This window comes from Falco rusticolus, chromosome Z (genome assembly GCF_015220075.1).
Source record: "Falco rusticolus isolate bFalRus1 chromosome Z, bFalRus1.pri, whole genome shotgun sequence".
Taxonomy (NCBI): Eukaryota; Metazoa; Chordata; class Aves; order Falconiformes; family Falconidae; genus Falco; species Falco rusticolus.
The window spans coordinates 24,111,218-24,130,885 of record NC_051210.1 but is presented as its reverse complement, the minus strand read 5'-3'; the positions used below and the strand labels follow the sequence as shown (position 1 = coordinate 24,130,885).

The 19,668-nt window shown below is 39.3% G+C and overlaps 1 protein-coding gene across 1 annotated transcript in view; it reads left to right on the top strand.

Annotated features, from left to right (window-relative positions):
• Window positions 1-19,668, top strand: part of CAMK4 (calcium/calmodulin dependent protein kinase IV) — a 170,194-nt gene that overhangs the window by 83,797 nt on the left and 66,729 nt on the right. The window contains exons 3-4 of the mRNA XM_037373505.1: window positions 8,606-8,668; window positions 9,299-9,381. Of these exons, the coding sequence (XP_037229402.1) occupies window positions 8,606-8,668; window positions 9,299-9,381 (146 nt within the window). The remainder of the gene's footprint in view (window positions 1-8,605; window positions 8,669-9,298; window positions 9,382-19,668) is intronic.

Genomic DNA, 19,668 nt, shown 5'->3' with positions numbered 1-19,668 from the left:
ACATGGTGTGGGATATCCCTTTGGTCAGTTGGGGGCAGGTTTCCCAACTGTGTCCCCTCCCAACTTATTGTGCCCCCCCAGCCTGGGACAGTGTGAGGAGCAGAAAAGGCCCTGATGCTGCATAAGTACTGCTGAGCCATAGCTAAAGCATCCCTGTGTTATCACCAGTTTTCATCACAAACCCCAAAAGCCCTGTACAAGTAACTATGAAGAAGATTAACTCTATCCCAACCAAAACTGGTACATTGATCTCATGGAATCGTTTGATACCTGTGATGGAGATTACAATATTAATGGTAACCCTGTTGCATCAAACCTTTATTGGATAACAGTGAAGGTTCACATGGATCTGTAAGTGTGAATTGATTTAGAGAAGAATAGGTACACTAGCTTATGATTTATGTGCAATTCCTTAAACTGCAGCAAGCATTGCACTTGACTAATAATATAAGTAGACATAACATATTCTAGATCTTTATCAATCAACTGAGGACTCCTAAGAAATTCATGTAACTTTAAGCTAAAATGTTGTACAGGGTGATAGAAAATATCCTATTATGTAATAGCTCTCAGTTTCTAAGGAGCTATTGCTTTGCTAACGTGGCAATCGATTTGTTCAGAAGCATGTGTGAATGTGAAGCCTTTTACAGAGTTCCAGATGTCTAGAACTGGTTACATCACTTAGAATAAAAGATAGATTAATGTATTTTCCCTGAGAAGAGAGGAAGTTTTTGGATTTGTAACTGTATAAGTCAAAAGCCAGAATGGGCAAGAAAATTTTCTAAATAATCCTACAAGTATTACTGTTTTGAACTAAAAAAAGAATTGTGCTTAACTTTTGATTTACACATTTTTCTTACATCTTAGAAGTGTCCTCCTCCACCTAGTTTTGGGAACAGTAGCAATGACAGTAACACACTATAAATAGTGAGTAGCTGAAATGAGCAGTTCATGAATACCTAATAGCCTGAAATTTGTTTGCATAAACCGTTCAACAATTATCAAATGTATTTGCAGAAATCTGTCTATAAATGACTCGGGAACAGAAACAACAACCAAATTAGTTAGCTAGTTAGACCACTGCATATAATAAGGCCTGTTCTAATGAACATATAACTTGTTTTGAACATGGACATAAAATGTGTTATTGCAAATGACCAGTGTTGTGCAAACTATATGTGCCTCTGGACCCATGCTTCACCCTTCAGTGATGCCACCAAGTTAATGTAGGTGAACAAAAGAACCCATTCACAAAGGCTTTTGTGTCTTTGGGGAGTATTACCTGCATCTGGTCAGCTTTACCATTGAAATCATATGTTAAAGTATGCAGGGCCTGTTAGTCAGCTATGTCAGCATGTGATTTACTGTGCTGAAGTCTATACAATCCCACAAATCATCTGTCCACCTGGTGGTTTGATTGCAAATGTGCTGTGCTTTCTGAGAAACAGAAGTGTTGCTTCTTTGATGGAACAATTTACATTTAACAGATTAAAAGTACCGTCATATGCAGATAGTGCATTCACTCATTTTTAAAAAGCATATGCTTGTACAAGCTCAGCTAATCTGTATTTGCAGCCGACAGGTTTGCATGTACAAGCAGACCTTTAGGCACCTAACAAGACAAATGCAGGTGCGTTGATGTAACTTGCAGTAGTTCCATGCAAGTGTGTTCAGTCTAAAGAATATGCATCAACTGAAAGATTACAGCCGCAAATTGAAGTGTGGACATGTACACAGAAAACAATTGCTCTGATAAGGAGTAGTCTGCTTTCTTTGCATTAATAATACAAGTTTACTTATGGAGGCTCAAAATAAAAAGTCTCAGTGTCCTACTCTCATGGTTTAACCCCAGCCAGCAGCTCAGCCCCACGCAGCTGCTCGCTCACTCTCACTCCAGTGGGATGGGGGAGAACATTGGAAGGGTAAAAGTGAGGAAAGTCATGGGTTGAGGTAATGACAGTTTAACAGGTAAAGCAAAAGCCGCGCACGCAAGCAAAGCAGAACAAGGAATTCATTCACCGCTTCCCATGGGCAGGCAGGTGCTCAGCCATCCCCAGGGAAGCCGGGCTCCATCATGTGTAATGGTTACTCGGGAAGACAAACACCATCACTCTGAATGTCCCTCCTTTCCTTCTTCTTCCCCCAGCTTTATCTGCTGAGCATGACACCATGTGGTATGGAATGTCCCTCTTGTCACCTGGGGTCAGCTGTCCCAGCTGTGCCGCCTCCCAATTTCTTGTGCCCCCAGCCCTCTCGCTGGTGGGGTGGGGTGAGGGGCAGAAAAGGCCTTGGGGCTGTGTAAGCGCTGCTCAGCAATAATGAAAATATCCCTGAATTATCAACACCGTTTTCAGCACAAATCCAAAATACAGCACATACCAGCTGCTATGAATAAAATCCACTCTATCCCAGTCAAAACCAGCACACCTATCAAGTTAAAGCTCCCTGCTGAGTTTATGGAAGATACTGCAGGGCTGTGCAATTACTGGTGTGCCTCATTGTATTGTTTGATGTGTTCTGTAAGGACCTCATGTTCAGCTTGAATGGAGAGAGCCAGAATAGTCTGCCAAGATGAAAATAGAAAAAAAAAAAATTATTTTGAACCTTTTCTTTTTTTTTTTGTTAAGGTAATATTATTCTATTAGGAGTACAAAGGTTGCTCCCATATAAAGAGAGAGTTGCTGACCTTGCTGAGAAGGTCAAGCAACGCCCCAGCAAGAACAGCCCCTAAAACATAAGAATTCCTTACTTTTATTTCCATTAAAAAAAAAAAAAGTTAATGCAAAGAATCAAATCACCTGAAGCAGGTGTTAAATAAATGCCCTACTTGGAACAAAGAAGTATCCATTCAGAAGGGTCAGCTTTTTTTAATTTTTTTACCCACTATCCACGGCCATGCTGCTTATCGAGTTACACCAGAGTAACTCAGAGAGATAGGCTGAGCCACATAAGAAGTACCTATTTTAATTTGTTCTGGGATTTTTCTGTCATACCACTTTTTGTTTCCCTCAAGATTATTTATCACTTATGGTGAAGATTGACATCCATGTCTTGCATTGATACATAGACTAGCTGACACATGTTATTTCCATGGTACAACCCACCTTTATACAGATGAAAAAGCATATTTAGAAGTCTTCTTCAGTGTTTTAATCTTGAAGTCTTGACTGAAAGACTTTCATAGAAGATACTCGATGTATGAACTGGGCAGGAAGTGCAATTACTGTTACCCAGGTCATTCTGAAATTAAAAAGCAAAACCCAAAACTGTATAGAAAATATGGACTTTGAATCTTCTTCTTGTGAAGATTAGTTTAAATTCAACCTTTAAATTCCAGCTCATTTCTTGAAACCTTTCAAGAGACCCTGGGTAGACCAGCAGCCCTGTATGTAGGTGTGACAGCTGGGAACAGACCTTTTAGACTATGGTGGGACTGGCAGCTCTGCTTGTGGGTAGCCTGTATCTGTATAGGTTTTAATATTTCATCTTAATTGTGAGAAGACATAATAATGGCAAAGTTATAAGTGGTAATTAATGATTGACTCCATAAAATACAGAAAGGTTTAGGCTGCTGAGCAGTTACTTAAGCTGAGAAGAACATAAAAATTGTTTCTTGGAAGCACTTCTAATGGAGTGTGGTGGCAAGCCAATAACGATTTGCAGCATGCTTCTTTTACAGTGAAGAAAAATACATGCTCAGAGCCTGACCTGCTGGTTCAATAAAGCATTCATTGCTCAAATTAGAGACGTTCATGTGAGTCAATAAATGGGATATTAAACATGGAGCTGTGCAGAGCTGGGGTGAACAGCCTCCCAGAGGTAGGCAGTGCTGTGAAGCTGCTGGAGAGCCACTTGCATTGGCTGCTTCACACCTCTTGCCTGGGCACAGCGTTGTCACCCAACCTGCCTGGTGCTCATATCTGGCCAGATCGGCGCCTCCACGTCCACAGCACCCTGGGGAAAGAGAGCAACAGAGGATAGACTTGCAGGATGAGAAATGTGCTCTGCTGCTTGCTCTCTACTAAGTTTGAGGGGTATGTACATATGTTGGCCGCCTGTTTTCAGGGTGGCGTGACATATCACAAGGCAGCAACTAGATTAATCTGTTCGCAGTGACAGTCCATTTTATCCTGTTTTGTCTCAGGGTTTGTAGCATCACTCCACCTCACCATCTCAGGGCATGGAAATGTGGAAGAATCTCAGCTTTCATTAAGGATTTTTCCAGCCCTTTCCCTTGTCAAATAGCCTGAAATTTATAGATCAGAAGTAGACTGATTATAGACCTAGCGCTACTTTGCTACATGACCAGTATGACATTTCAAAGACGTGGTGTTTGCAGACACATATCTAGAAAATGAATGCCTAATTCTACAGAAGTGAAATAACTGGAGAGACAAAATACTAGGAATAATGCAGAAATAGTTACCTTTTTTAATGTAAATGCTTTAATACAAACTAAGGGGGTGGGTAATTTCATTCACCCACACTTGCAAATGCTGTCCTAACTTCCTGCACCTTGGCTGTGTGAAATACTCTGTTAATGCTATTCATCCTATGCCTATCTGTCTGTAAACAGGACATACGATTGCAGTTTGGAGTGCACGCAGCATGCTACCATTTGTCTAGTGAACTTAGGTAATATAGCAAAGCTGTGTGTCCAGCAGCAGTATAGACAGACATTTCAGTTCAGCACACTGGGTTCTGGGAATTGTTGGACTTCCTCTTGCTCCCAAGTTCAGGTCGCTGTATCTTTGCTGCCACAGGTACTTTATCTAGTTAGATTAAAGCCAGCATGCAGATGCTTACCTGTACTCCAGTCACAGTCCTTGCTTACTGAAGCATACTGTGGAGATCTGCAAGCCACAGCACATGGCAAGGCTATGTTGCACCTACAGGCATCTCTTGTGGATTTGCTGTGTTTTAGTGCTTCACATCAGTTTTTCCACATATAAGCCACGGAAGTATGTAAGTGTGAGTTTTAATAATTGCCAGCCATCTAGCAGCTTTGTTTGAATTTTGCCTATGGGTGGTGAAATCTTCATGCCTAGTGTCAGTGGTGAAGAAGTGATAATTTTCAGGATTACATGGCAAATAACTTCTCAGTTTTCACGGATGTACCGCAACAGAATGCTGCTTCAAAGGCCTGTCACAGCAAATGCCTCTTGATTGCTTGCAGTTCAAAGTTTGCAAACAGAAAATACAGCTTGGTAAAATCATACCAATGTTAAAATCACCCAACTAGTCATTTGCACAACCTGGTGCAGAATTAGTGTAAGTTTTTCACACAAAGTAGTCTTTTAAATAGAAATAAAATTACCTAATGAAATGTTTGACCAAAAGCATAATATAGTCTAGTTAGCATAGATTAAAAGCAAAAAATAAGGAAACTTGTAGAAGGATAATCGCTACACTAGTGGAACTGGGAAACATCTGAAAGTTAACATTTGATTGTTTTTCCTCTTCACAAACAGGCTGTTTCTGATGACATTATCTTTGACTGTGATTTACTCACAAAGGTCTTACTGACATTCCTGTGAGTAATGTTAATTTAAGGAAAGTTTAGATAAATTGTTACATATTGTACTGCATATTTAAATTGCATCCAAAGAGAAGACAACAAAAATAAACAAATTTTCAGCCTCATTTTGGTCAGTTATTACATGTACACAAATCAGACCACTATATTTGATCTAGCCAAACATACTTAATTTGACCAAACGTTTGTGGTAATAGGATATTTTGGTTAAGTTATCCAAGTTTTAAAACTTGTTACCCTAGCAACATACAGTATAGAGTGAAATGCCAGACTATCATCGTATCAAATAATTTGCCAGGAGTATAGGTAGTTGAATTGCTGAAATTCCTGCCCAAACTAAAAATAGGCCATGTTTGGCTGTGATATAAGTAAGTATAATTTGTTGAAAGGAGACGAAACAAGGTAAGTGTTGATATAGCTCTACACCTAGTGTAGGAGAAGGTAAGAAAAAAAAAAAAGTGGTGAAACAGGCCACTGTTTATGTAATAAACAGTAATAAAATGCCACAACTACATATGCCGCTGCTTTCACTTTGGAACAACTCATATCATTTATGCATGCACACTTCTGTTGTAAAATCTGTCCCAATAGCCATTGTCCAGGATGCTTATACATATGTAATTCTTCTAAGTTTCTCTGTGGCCTATTTGCCATTGCAACATAGCAACTTGAATTTTGAGGTACCTTTTCCACATACCACTACCTGAGGAAGTGTTATGAAAGTCTACTGTTTTGTGTCAGGTCAGGACCTGGATCACAGAGGGACTCGCCTGTGGTTGCTGAGTGGATGTCTAGGGAAGCAAGGTCCTGAAACTGAGTCTCAGTTCACTTTTTCACTTAATTTGTTGCCATCTGCAAGAGGAGAGGAGGCCTCTGTAGTTTGTCAGTTGTAACTACTCACTGCCTAAAGGAAGCATCTTTAGGGTTCAGACAGCCTCATCCATGCCTGTTGCCAGGCATGCATGATGCACAAACATTTTCAAAACTGCAGAAAATGAATGGTAGATTGTTCAGTTTGTAGTGCTGCTTTTGAGTAAGGTAAATTTCTCAGTCTAAACAGCTCTCATGAGTAAATGACTGTCAGTGCAATATTGTACATTAACCTTTCTGATCCTGTCTGAGGTGCAAGCGTATAAAGACAGACCAGATGTGTATAATTCTCTGAATCATCAAGAGCCCCTTGCTAGCAGGCAGTGAGCTTTGGAGCCCCTGGCTGTGTGTTTGCACTCACAAAAGCAACCCAGATTTGAGTAAAGGTGCTGTTGCCAAGGGGGTATTGAAACCAAGTATGACCCAGGCTGGTGCTCACAGCATTTTACGAAAACTGAACAGGAAACCATTCTTCAAACCTGCTGCTTAGTATTTATGTAGCAGGCAAGAGCAAATGAACACTTTCATTTGGAGTAGAAAGCAATAAAGTTTATAAAGCCCGTGATGGTCACAGAGCTTAAATAGTCCCATGTTTGACCCCAGAGCAGGCATTTACCTGTGAAGATTTAGTTACTGATCAAGTTCTTTATCTTTGGTTAGATGTTCAGGTAATGGAATAATTCATTCCTCTGTGATTTTTGCTTTCTGATGCTTCTTGCATGCACTGATCAGTCCAAAGTTGTTGTTTTTAATTTGAATTTGCTTTCTGGCAGAGCCACTAGAAGAGGTTAAGTGTCAATGAGTTTCAAGAAATCCCTAAGGGCTCTAGCTGTGCGCTCATTTACACCACTGTCAAAGCATTGGCATTACTAACCTGGAATTATTCCTGATTGACACAAGGGGAGAATCAAATTCTGCCTCTCCTGTAGTTCTGAATGTGACTGATTCATGAAATTTGTTGTTGCTGGAATAAATAAAATACTAAGAAGCACTTCTCTTCTTCCAGGTAATAAAAAAAGGGGTCATTTTTTTAAGCATGTGCCCTGCTTTCTGAGAATTTGAAGGTAGTTTTATGTCCATTTTGAAGGTTTATGTGTAATGACTGTTCATTTCCCATATGATGTAAAAGACAAAAACAAACCCAAAACATGTGTTTGATGAAAAGACCCCACCAAAAAAGCCCACACCCCACCCCAGCCCCCGCAATGTTCTGCTTGATGTCATCTGTGTCATTGGTTTGAGAACAGGTAATGACTTAACTTGCTAACTCTCATACATTTCATAACCCCTGAGATGAAGAGTACTGTAGAATATGTTTATCATTGTCATCAGTATAGGATTTCTCTAGGGTTTGTGAGAATATTTGCAGACCAGATTGTTTCCTCATAAATGTATTCATTACCTTTAGCAAGGTAAAAGGACGCACACATTGCTTATGAGCATTTTCCTTTCTTTCTTGCTTAAGCGTTTATGTTCCAGGAGAGCTGCAGTTGTCTTTTCTGAATGAAATACTCCCTAGATCTGCATTTCTTGTGAGAAATGACTGATGTCCCCACAGGACATAAGTTGTTAAAGACTGCAGTCTGAGAAGGGAAGGAAAGTTGAAGAGCTCATCCTCTCAGAGGTTTAACCAAACAGAAAGTCTTTTGCATTAATAGACCATTCCTTTAGACGTATGTGAAGCAAGTTAAACCTTATACTCTGTCTGTGGCTGGGGGTGTTTGACCTTTGCATCACTTTTTTGTTCTAAGCAATATGTTGCACTGCCTAGATGTGCACATCCTATGTGCAGAAACCTTTTCCCAGTGCAGCTGCTGAAGAGTGTGTCAAAAGGAAGCTATCCTGGCATAAATGGAACCAACATAAGTAGTGATAGACAAAAGTAGAACTTTAGTAAATACAGGAATTTTAGCACCTTTTTCAGATATTTTCTTTCCTATATTCTGCTTCTTGTATGACTTACATGTACATTGGTAATAATTTTGCTAGATGCAGGTGGTTTTCTTTTATAGTATCTGTCTCGTGTTAAAAGAAAATTACTCCTTACAGTATATTTGACTTATGTGTCTTGCATCAGCTTATTCACCTAAGAGACCTAGAAATGCTGTTCATATATATTTTTCTGTGATGCAGCTAGAAGTTTCTATGGTGAACACAGAAGTAAATTTTTCACTTTTTCCCTCCCCACTTTTTTACCAGGTAGACAAGAAAATTGTCCGCACAGAAATCGGAGTTCTTCTTCGCCTTTCACATCCAAACATTGTAAGTTTAGCCTTGTTGTTGCACTCCATGTTTGTTTCTTTGTGTTGGTTTTTTTTTTTTAATTCTTTCCATTCCTGAGAGATGACTGCTATGGTTCATTTACAGAGACTTGGGAGTGTCCTGAACTAAAGCTTTGGGTTCTCCTTATGAGCACATTAGCAGCTCATTATTGAAGACTGTTGAATTATACTTACACTTTAAAATAAATTATTGATGTTCTGACAGAGTTGAGTGATAAACTATGCAAAAGAAGTTATGTAAATAAAGGAGGGAGTTGGTGTCCTCAGAGCGTGGGGGAGGTCTTACATTCAGTTACTCTGAAAGATTGGCAGACAAGTGTTGACAAGCACTAATGAAAGCAGCTTCTTAAGCTCCTGTGTTACATAGAGGTTGCTGAGGTATAAGGAGTATGAAAAAAAATGCAAAGGAGGTAAAGAAGAAAAAAAGGAGGGTAGGACAGAACAGGCACAGTAAGTTGCTCAACTGCATGGTAAATGATGCTGCAACTTTAGTTGGTACCATTCTCTGTTTTATTGACTGGGTGTGGTCTGTTTCCTGCTGTTGACACTGTGATATGCTCAGCCAGAAGACAAGTAAGCAAAATTAATCCTTTTTCTTATCTTTTGCCAGATAAAGCTGAAGGAGATATTTGAGACCCCTACAGAAATCAGTCTTGTTCTGGAATTGGTCACAGGTGGAGAACTATTTGACAGGTAACTTACCTGTATGCACCTCCTTGGTACCTTCCCCAAGGATGTTACAGTCCAGATCTCTTCTCTGCACAAAATCACTGTGCTATTAATTACTAGAAATGTTTCATCAGCATATGGTTAATTCACATGAGTAAATATCGGCAGGAATTGGCTTAAAAATTAGTTTGGAAATGTGATTATCAGGAGTTTTTTTTTGAAAGGATACATGAGTTGAAAATGAAGGAAATTGTCAATAAATGCTAAAGAGCACACACTACTGAAAGCAGGTGCTCAGCAGGTGCATAGAATCAGAGTGTGCTAGAGGAGATAAAAAAGGCATGAAAAATTGGCAAAGTGGCGTTGACAGGTCATCATAAAATATGGTAGGTGGCAACTGGCCTGCCAGGAGGGTAGTGTTAAGTTAGATAAAAATTCGGTAAGCAGAGTAACAAGAACACAATTCTCCTTTGTATTCAATGTATTTATAAACCCTCTGGTTTTGTTACAAACTATTGATTTCTGAAGGTGTGGCTCATAATGCTCATACTGCTTGTGGTACAGGTGCATACGCATAAAATTAAATGATTCTGTAATACTGTTGCAGTGATATTTTACTGGTAGGGATTTGTTTTTCAGAGCAAGAGAAGATATGAAAAGTATTTGATACTGCCTTGAGTAAATCAATTCATTCACTGGTGTTGAGGATTTCCAACTCGTAATGACAGGTTATTTGATCTTCCTTCTTCTGTAATTAAAGTTTAGTATTTTAGAGGGCTGTTATACAAATACACATCAAAGACTCAGTCTGAAAGTATCTTTGACTTGAGAAAACAAAAATATACCTTTTTTGGTACCATGCTCATAGCTACAACCTTAAGATGAACTATTTCTGAACAATGAGAACAAAAGCAACTCCTCCTGTAATGTCGTTTGTTTGGCAGAAGATGTTGCATACTCTCTCAATACTCAGCCAAAGCAATCAGGAGAAACGTGCTGAAAGTTAAACAACCAGTGAGCACCCAGTCCTGAGCTACAGAGGACCTAAAGAGCAAGATGGTTTACCTTTTACATAGCCCTTTGCATATCCACGTCGTTTCAGACTGGCTGGTTTTCAGGAAGGCTGGACACACTACAGGAGTCTTTGATGAAGAGAGTTTGCGAAATGATAACACAAATAGGCCAGCGAAATTGTTTGTTCCTGAGCAGCAACCATCTGTGTGGTAGAAGAATGGAAGATAAAAGACTCCATGGGATCCAGGTTGGGGAATTGCATTATTTGATAGAACTACGATTTAATATTGCAACATTTTCAACATTCTGTAGTCTGTACTCAGCAGTGATTATAGTATTGGAGCTCCCAGACTGATCTTTCCCCAAAATTATATGCTTAATGCAGTAGTTTGGCTAGGTAGAGCTGTCTGGCATTGCCTGAAAAGAAGCAAAGCCTAGTCACTTACTAGGGTTATGATGCTCCTTGTGATGAGCATCTAACGAGTGCTAATACTGTGGAGGTCTTCTGAACTCTGCATCCTCCTTTTTCCCATATACAACAGAGCTAGAAACTTTAGCAATAGAGTCTTCTCTGATCTGTGATTTGGAAAAAAACCTAACAAACTAAAAACATGAAAAGCTATTTTCAGCTGTTAAGCTAACAATAGGAGTATTATTTCACTTTTCAACCTTAAACCAAAAATAATTTAATAGAAACATGCAACCAAGATGTTTTGTGCTAGTCACTCCAATTAAGCATTAGCTGTCCCTGTCTGCTCTTTCTGCTAGGCTGAAGGATTAACACTTGCATTGTGGTGTATGATGGCTGCTTTCTGAGTGTGAGTGAGGGTACATTTAGCTTTTTGCCCTAGGACAGACTTCCCCTCTCATGCCTAATCCTTTTGATCCATACATCTTTTTATCATGCATGAAGGAAATCTCCTAACTTACAGAGAGGCCTTGTGCACTTTTCCCTCTGTGCTCGCATGACTCCTATCCCAGGAGAAAGCAAAATGACCTTGGAAAATCTGCTGGGCAGTGGGGTTGTGTCAGATGTGGAGGAAAAGCTGTGACCCTGTCTTGAGATCCAGCCTATCGTTGCCCTCGAGAGAAGACCCTTACAGAGAGTGTGTGGGTAAGCAGGACCCTGACGCGGCCAGGGACCACCCCAAGGGTTTGGAGGACCTTATGTGCTTGTTTGTAAACTACCATCCTTACACAGGCAGCACATCAGGTTTTGTTCTCTGGAGGAGTTACTCTTATGCATCTTTCAAATTAGCTGTCAGCAAATGATGTGACTAGATCTGGTACACAAACACATCTGCTCTCCTCACTGTAAACATCTTCACTGCTGTTACTGCTACGGCTATTTCTGGCAATATGCTTGTACTCTTTACATCAACTGTTTTATTGCTCAGATGTCCATTCTTCTTCTGAATAGTATTTGAGCTGCAGATGAGTAAGTTCTTTCACGCACACATTCCCCTTATCATGATGACAATTTTATAAATACCCAAGATCCGATTAGTTTTCTAGAATCCTATTAGCATTGTCGATGTGCTGCTGGTTTCACGCCGCTCTAACATAAAAGTTCTGGGCAATAAAATTACTCACTTCCTTCACCATATTTAATATTTCTGTCAAATCATCCATGTTATTGCTAAACTGAGCTTTCGTTATGAGAATTTTTCAGTTGTGTTACCTAAAAGGAGATAAATTTTTAAAAAAGTATCAACTACACATCTGAATTAATACAGTTGAAATCAGTTTGGTTTTGGTTGTATTTTTAAAGAGAAATTTGGTTGTTATTTTGAAGAGAAATCTCTTTCCCAGACTTCATAAATCACGTTGTAGATCATACCCTGACACACAATATTCCACAATCCTAGACACAACAAATATAACTCTAAACTAAATTGGAGAAGTTTCTGTAAATTACAGTATTTATTGCTGGTTTGCGTGATGGTTTTTGCCAACCCAGCAAGTGAGCAGTGACAATGAGCTTTTGAAATAAGGCAGGCAAATGGACGAACTGACTAAGACAGAGAGAAAACTGTGGTGGGTCTAAATTAATTATTATTCTTGGTCTTTCCAGATGCTCTGTCTCCAGCCCAGTGCTGGCACATATGACTGACATTTGCTTGGCCCTCCTTTTTCATTCCTGCACGTTTCAAACAGACTTGCATGGTTGAAGTGCATTTAAACCAGCAGCATTTTGACAGAGTCCTGGGGGATAACCCTCTGGATGGCTCTGAGTGTCCCAGCAGCAGAGTGCTCAGCAGCACACAGACATGTTTCTCACGCTGCCACAATACGGAGGCCAGGCTGCGATCACACTGGTCCTCACTGGGCAGGAGCCAGGTTAAAAACAAAAAGGCAAAATTAGCACAGCTGTTCAAATACATGGCAGAGTGATAACTCTAACATTTGAACCACCTTTAAAGGACTGTGTTTCCACTACAATTGTGGATAGGAAGTTTCAGAACTGGGAGCAAAGTGGCAGGCAAAAGTCAATTTTCATCCATCTCTCATCTTCCTTCTCACTTCATCTTCTTTTGAAGAGTGTTGCAGAGCCCTAGTTTGAACCGTAGGCACATCTTTTACATGAGAAGTTTGAGTGGTGGAAAGACATAATGAAATTTGGTTTTATTAGGTTTTTGAATGACATCATATTGTGCATACAGAATAAAGTAATAAACCTTATGGGGATATTTTGAAAGGCAGATTTATAACCAGAAAGCTTCTCTCCGTTTCAGCTCTTCTCCATTTAACAGGAGAAACTTAGAGGTTCATGGAATTAATCCTCTAGGTGCTTTCAGATAGATGGGACTTAAATTTGAGCTCAAATAAATGGAAACAAACATTTTAATATGAACTGAAGATCACAGTGGAAGAAAGAGTTTAAATGCAGTGACTATAAGGGAATGTAGAATGAATTGATACCACCAAAATTGATGTAGTTTTCCTGGAAAAGATACTCGTCTCATCTATGCAGGCAAATTTTGTCAAAGTAATTGCTTTTTTAACACATTTTTATTAATAGTGAACCTTAGATTGTTCAAAGATTTGATTAGGTAAGTAGTCAGTGGCCCAATTTTTTTTGTGTTAACCCCTTTGACTATTAACTCTTCAATTTTCTTTATAGTTGTTGCCCTTTGCTATAATGATGATTCTTCTTAAGTTTTGTTCAGTTATATTTTCCTCTTGCCTCTTCGTTTTCCCCTGTGTACCTTCATCATACCTTACTTAAATATAATTTCTTGGTACTCTGACTTTCTTTTCTAGTGTGTGGTGTCTTTCATCAGATCCTTGCTCATTTTGTTGATCTGGCTTTGCTTCTAACAACCAATTATTGTTACAGTCAGTAATAGGCCTTGCAGCACAGAGAAGTCTGATATATGTCTTTTATGGGCTACCTTTTTGGAAGTTGGTCTTTTCCCTTCAGATTTTATTCATATCTATTGTGTTCCAGCTGAATCAATAATACATCACTTTTCCAAATAGTATGTTCAGCAAAAACCATCAACTCTGCTTTAACTTCATTTTAGTCAGAATGCCTGCAGATTGCTAAAAATAGTTTTTCTTAGGCCCTTTCTTCAAATGATAATGTCACTCTGCACATTTTCCTTGTCTGTACTTCGGCATCTTGACCATAAACTCTTCTGTTTCTTCCTTCATCTTTTTATTAAGTGCACCAAACATTATCTAAAAATACCACTTACAGCTGACAGTCTCTTGACAGGCTTCTATTTCAGATTTCATCTGATTTCTTCTGAAATATATATTCAAGCTGATACTATCTTCTTTTATGGAGCATATATTAACAAAATTACTAATTACTTCTTCTAAAGAACTCGCCTTTTTAAGAGATATATGAATGATTACCTCTTATGTACAAAATTTCCTGAAGCTTTCCCAGGCTTCAAGCACACCTTGTTGTTTCTGCTTATGGAAGTTTTAGAATTGCTAAGGAACATCAAAAAGAGTCAAGGAGTTAATCAGTCACTAAAGTGGGGGTCTTTTATAAACTATGGGCAGAATAACATGCTTTATTTGTTCCTGAGCTCTGTCCTCATGATGTGGTGGCAGTCTGTCTTCCGGAGAGGGATCAGAGCAGTTGTCTGGACCTAAGTTACAGTCCCCTCACTCAGCACTGGCCAAAAAAAAAGAAAAAAACTCTGACTTAACTACACTGACTGTGCTCTATTCTCTGAAATCAGAAGACAACACACAACTTAGCTCTGGTAAAAGTGTTGCTTGAAGTCATAATAGCTCACTTAGTGTCTCTTGATTTCAGCTGCAGTAATGATAAAACCCAGTATTTTTAGAATAAAGAAGTGTGTGTTAATGGTAATTTGTAACCTTTCCAATGTAATTTGGTGTTTCCTTCTTGTACAGAGTTGTAATAATGCCTTTACACTTCTTTGTGGTCAGCACCTTATTTTCTGTCACTGGACAGAATTACTCTTAAGTAAGTCAGTATCTACCGACCACAATATTTTCTTGAAGGTGAGAGATACAAATGATTTTTTGTAAATGTTTGTGCATAGGATACTACTTACGATCTGGTCAATATATGCACTTAGAGTCAGGCGAAACACCAAGTGCCCAGAGGGAACATGTTTGCAGATTTATAAATGGCTAAATGACTCAAGCAATGGTGATGGTGCAATTATAATACTGGCTGGCTTCCTGCCACTCTCTAAGTGTGAACTGATGTGATATTAAAGCTCATCTCATTCTTAATTCTACTGTGGAAGGCTTTTCACTTAAAACATTCTCATTTAGAATGTCCTTCTGCCTTTCGTTGTTATTGCTGGAGATAATTTTGCAGGAATTGTTAGCATGGGTATGTCCTAGTTGGGACCAGCCTGTATGTTGCTAGCCCACTCTGGGAACTGGGGAAGCCCTTGCAGGTAGGATGCATCAGTGCCTCTGAAGCTCTTTATTTTGTTAGGTGCCATTAATACTGAGACTTCTTGTGATTAGAGCATCTCTGACACATGTATTCTCCATTTTCTGCCATAGCCTCACCACTATCATATAGACATACGTGGTTTGGATGCCAGACAAACTAGGAGAGACACACCTGTAAAATTAAATAGGAAGCTGATCAAGCCTTAGCTGATTTCCTCAACTATTAACAAATTTAGCTTTCATACTTCTTTGAAATTTAGAGATGTTTTAACAGCTCTGTGGAGGTGACAAGTTGAGGTATATATACTTGCAGCCTATATATATCTGTAGCCTACATACATGTATGCAGGAAGTCTTTGACTGACCAAAGATGTAATGGTGTGTCTTCTATGCCTTGATTCAACATCTTTCCTGAAATTATAAAATCACTTAGGATGTGAGTGCTTTGTACAATCTGTTGTACGACAAGAGTATAAAGGGAAGCCAAAATGTTTTAGGAAGTACAGTTATCCTAAATATTCAGAGCACCAAAATGCTTGTCCAAAATCATAATTAAGTTGATTTTTTTTATGAAAGCCTGAAAAGTAAATCCTTTTCAGGTAATGTACTTCTTAGTTCAAAGTTGAACTTTAGCTGCTGGAGTCAGGAATGTGTCACACATCCATGCACTGTAAAGAGATGCCAAGGCCACCAAAGGAGGACTGGAAAGGTGAACCTGATACAAACTTGAACTGAATAATGATAATGTGAATACTCTCGCAAACAGGGATATAGAAGGATATAAGCACAATGTATGTTATGCAAGCAGTGCCCAATTTCAGAGTTTGGTGGCTGTTTGTTTCACTCTTACTGGGAATTAAGCGGTGTGCTGGAGTGACCTCCAGGGCAATGTGTTTAAAATGTAATGGCAGCTACAGCTGTGCTCGTTTGGCATGTAGGGCTGGAGTGGGCACTTTGTTCGCCTGGGCTCAGGAAGTATCCTTCAACCGTCCTTGGGGGCCCAAGGTTTTGGGGTTTGTTTCTTAAACACCTCTGCAATCTGCTTATGTGGGCTATTCCAGTGGCTGTCCAGCCTGGTAATTAGATTTGGCTTCAATATTAGGAAAAACTTTATTATTGCACATTTGGCCAAAATCTGTTTGCCTTGTTCCCAGCAGGTAAAGAAGATGATAACTTCCTTCTCTATAGCAAACTCTCACACAGTGGGGGACTGCAGAAGACTATATATTTGAAGTCTTTCGTCATCAGTTGTGTTTTCTATGTTTCAGTTACTGCCCACTGAATTTCCTTCACTTTCCCACTTCTTTCTTACAACATGGTGCCCTTAACTAGACAAAGAAATCCAATGAAAGCCTCACCAGTTCTTGGCAGGGTGGCTTTATCAGTGCCTTCGGTGCTGCTCTTTCCCCCTCCCTGCTCCTTTGCAAGCTTCCAGTGATTCTTCTCTTTGTCCCCTCCCTGTTTCTCACCAGACAGGAGCTGTGAAATGCTGAAATAATTCAGTTTGTTGCATTGTCTCACACAGTCAGTTACACAGAAACTTCTGCCTGAGAGAGAAGTTTGAGCTGATAGTTCATGAGCACTGTGGTTTCACAACCTCTAGAAACAAAGACTATTATTTTTAAAAATGTCTGCTGAAATTAAGCTCCTGAAAGATGAACCTGCCTTTTTGAAAATGGTGGGCACTGAACTGTTCTTACTAATTTCACTGCTACTTTTGTAGGTGTGGCCATTTATTTAATCTTCCCCAGGCTTTTAATGTATAACTTACGATTTTCCTACAAGATTTTTCTAGTTCTGTGGGTGTTATTGAAATGCTCAGTAGGAAGTAGAAAGTTAAAGAGGGGAAAACAAACCCCAGTTTGAGCTACAAGAAATACACAATCTTTCTCTGAATTCTCCTGCATGGCACATTTATCAGAAACTGCCTCTTACCTAACAATGATGGAGGTATGACTGAATGACTGCAATTCTGCATTTCATTTCTAAACAAGGTGTTGAAAAAAACATCTTGTTTGTTTGACTTGGAGCCAGATCCAAACCCAGTTCTGTATTTCCCATTATCCTTCTTCATATCATGAGCTGGCATTAACAGCTACTCTGCACTGAACTATGAAAATGGTTTTAAAATGAGGAAGAATCAGCAAACTGAATCAGACCTACTATTTTTATATTTATTATTCTTCAGTGCTACGGTATCGAAAATCCGTATTTAGAGAGAAACCTTATTTTTAAACTAAACAAATGCATCAAAGAAACAAGGAATTGGAGTCACCTCGGTACAGGTGTGAGCCAATAAATCTGTGAATCATTCATTGAGAAAGTGTTCCTTGTGGGAACCGTTTTGCTGTTGAATAGAGTGATGTCATTTTCTTTTCCTGTTTCTGCTAATTTTCAGTCTCACTTTAGCTTGTAGAAAACTTTGAATTTAATTTTAATGAAATATAAGAATTTACATGAGAATTAACTGAATATGTGCAGAAAAAATCTCCATGACAACCGAAGAATTTTAGATGAATTAACATTTATTGTATAGAACTGAAAATTTAAAAAAAAATTGTTAGCACATACTGGCATTGGAACAGATCTTGTATTTCTGGAAGCCAGTGTGTTGCCTGAGACTGTACTGGGTGTAACAGGATGCAGCCCACAAGTAAGGTGTGGTACAAGAGTTTTGGATAAAAGCCAGCTAGAGGCAGAACGAAAACAACCCTAAAAACAGTGATGGTTTTTTTTGATATTGTGATACTTATAAAGAATGACCTAAAAATCAAATACAGACATAGCATGAAGGAAGAAAGGAAACAATGTTGGGAACCAATAAGAAAATTATTTACTCTTTTGGGTGGCTACGTAGATTTTGCAGACCTTTTGCAAGCTATGTGGTGTGTTTCTAGATTCACCTAATACTGAAATGCAACACTCCACAGTGTGGAGCAATAGTATTTATAGCAGCAATATTAAATGATGGCTAAATATTGCAAATTATAGAGTAACTGTTTAGATTGATTAGCATAAAACTAAGTGCAGTTACCCATCTGAGGTAAGGAAAGCAAGAAACAGACTTTACCTGCTCAGATTTCAGGTAAAGTTAGTGGATGGGTAGGGTGGCCTGTGTGGGACGGAAGCAGGGAAGTAAAGCTAAGAATAGAACTAATCCACTTAAAGTGTGAGGGAGGAAAAAGCAAGTTTGTTAAAGTGGGTAAGATTTCAGATGTTCTTGGTCACAAGGAGTCACGAGAACAACTTGTGTTTAAAATTGAAGGAGCAGTCATTGCTCTAGATTCCTGTGCCAAAGAAAAACAAGAGACTTTGGTTTCAGGGTCAGGGAGCTGGTAACCAGTTGCTTCCTCTTCACTGTTGCTTCTTCTGCCCCCTGGCACTCTCGATTACAGGTTTCAGGAGTTATTACAGTGAGGGCTTGGAGTGGCTCTGCAGGCTGTGCCACCCAGGAAAGGACCTGCAACCCTTCCTCGTTCTTACCTCAGAGGTCTCACTGCCAGGGCAACAGCCAGTGCTGACCAAGAACTTCAGGTACTGGCAGTCTTGCATGAAGAGGTGTGTGCCATCAGTGACTCTCCCCATCTAGCATTTTCTGGCATTAGATGGATCCTCTGCTTCTTCAAAGCAGATTGCTGGGTGGGTTTTATTCCCTTTTTACTTTTACAGCTGTGCAAGCACTGTTTCTCTTTCTGGATTTGGAAAATCTGGCCCTCTATTTTGTTACTTACGGAAAAATCAGACCCAAAGCCTAGTCCTTTCCTTCTGTAGTGAAGTGGTCACTTGTTTGTTTTTGTAAATGTATTGTTTTCACTTGTTGCCTAAGGTCTTGTCCTTAATCCCCAGACACATGTATTCCAGTCAACTGTAACATTGTATAGCAATATAATTTTTAATACTGCTCTGAAAATCGATTATAAAAGGACACATTGGGGTTCCCCATCTCTTTCCTTATCGATTTGCAGACCAAATGCATTTAATTTAACAAGACTGCAGTCTTCCTTTTTTTTGTTGTTTTGTTTTGTTTTCCCCCTACCAATAATAAAGTTTCTGCAGAGCAAGTGTGGTCACTACCTACCTCCCTTTACTGTGATGCTCTGCTGCTTTCAGTGGCTTCATATAGATGTGGGGAACATAGTACCAAGTCCTAAGAAGTATGTCCTGAAAGGAGTAAAATCCAATGCATAGTCTTCCCAAATGATACTGCAGGTTGCAGAAGTGTGGTGAATGCTGGTATGAATTTATCCATCTGCTGATAGGGACTGTGATGAAGATGTGGATAATGGCAACATTGTAAGCAACACAGCAAGCATTGGGCTTCTGTGGCAGAGAGAGGCTACAATTTGCAAAACTAAGGGATTTATATTGCCAGAAAACCTGTGGCACTCGGAGGGAACAGAA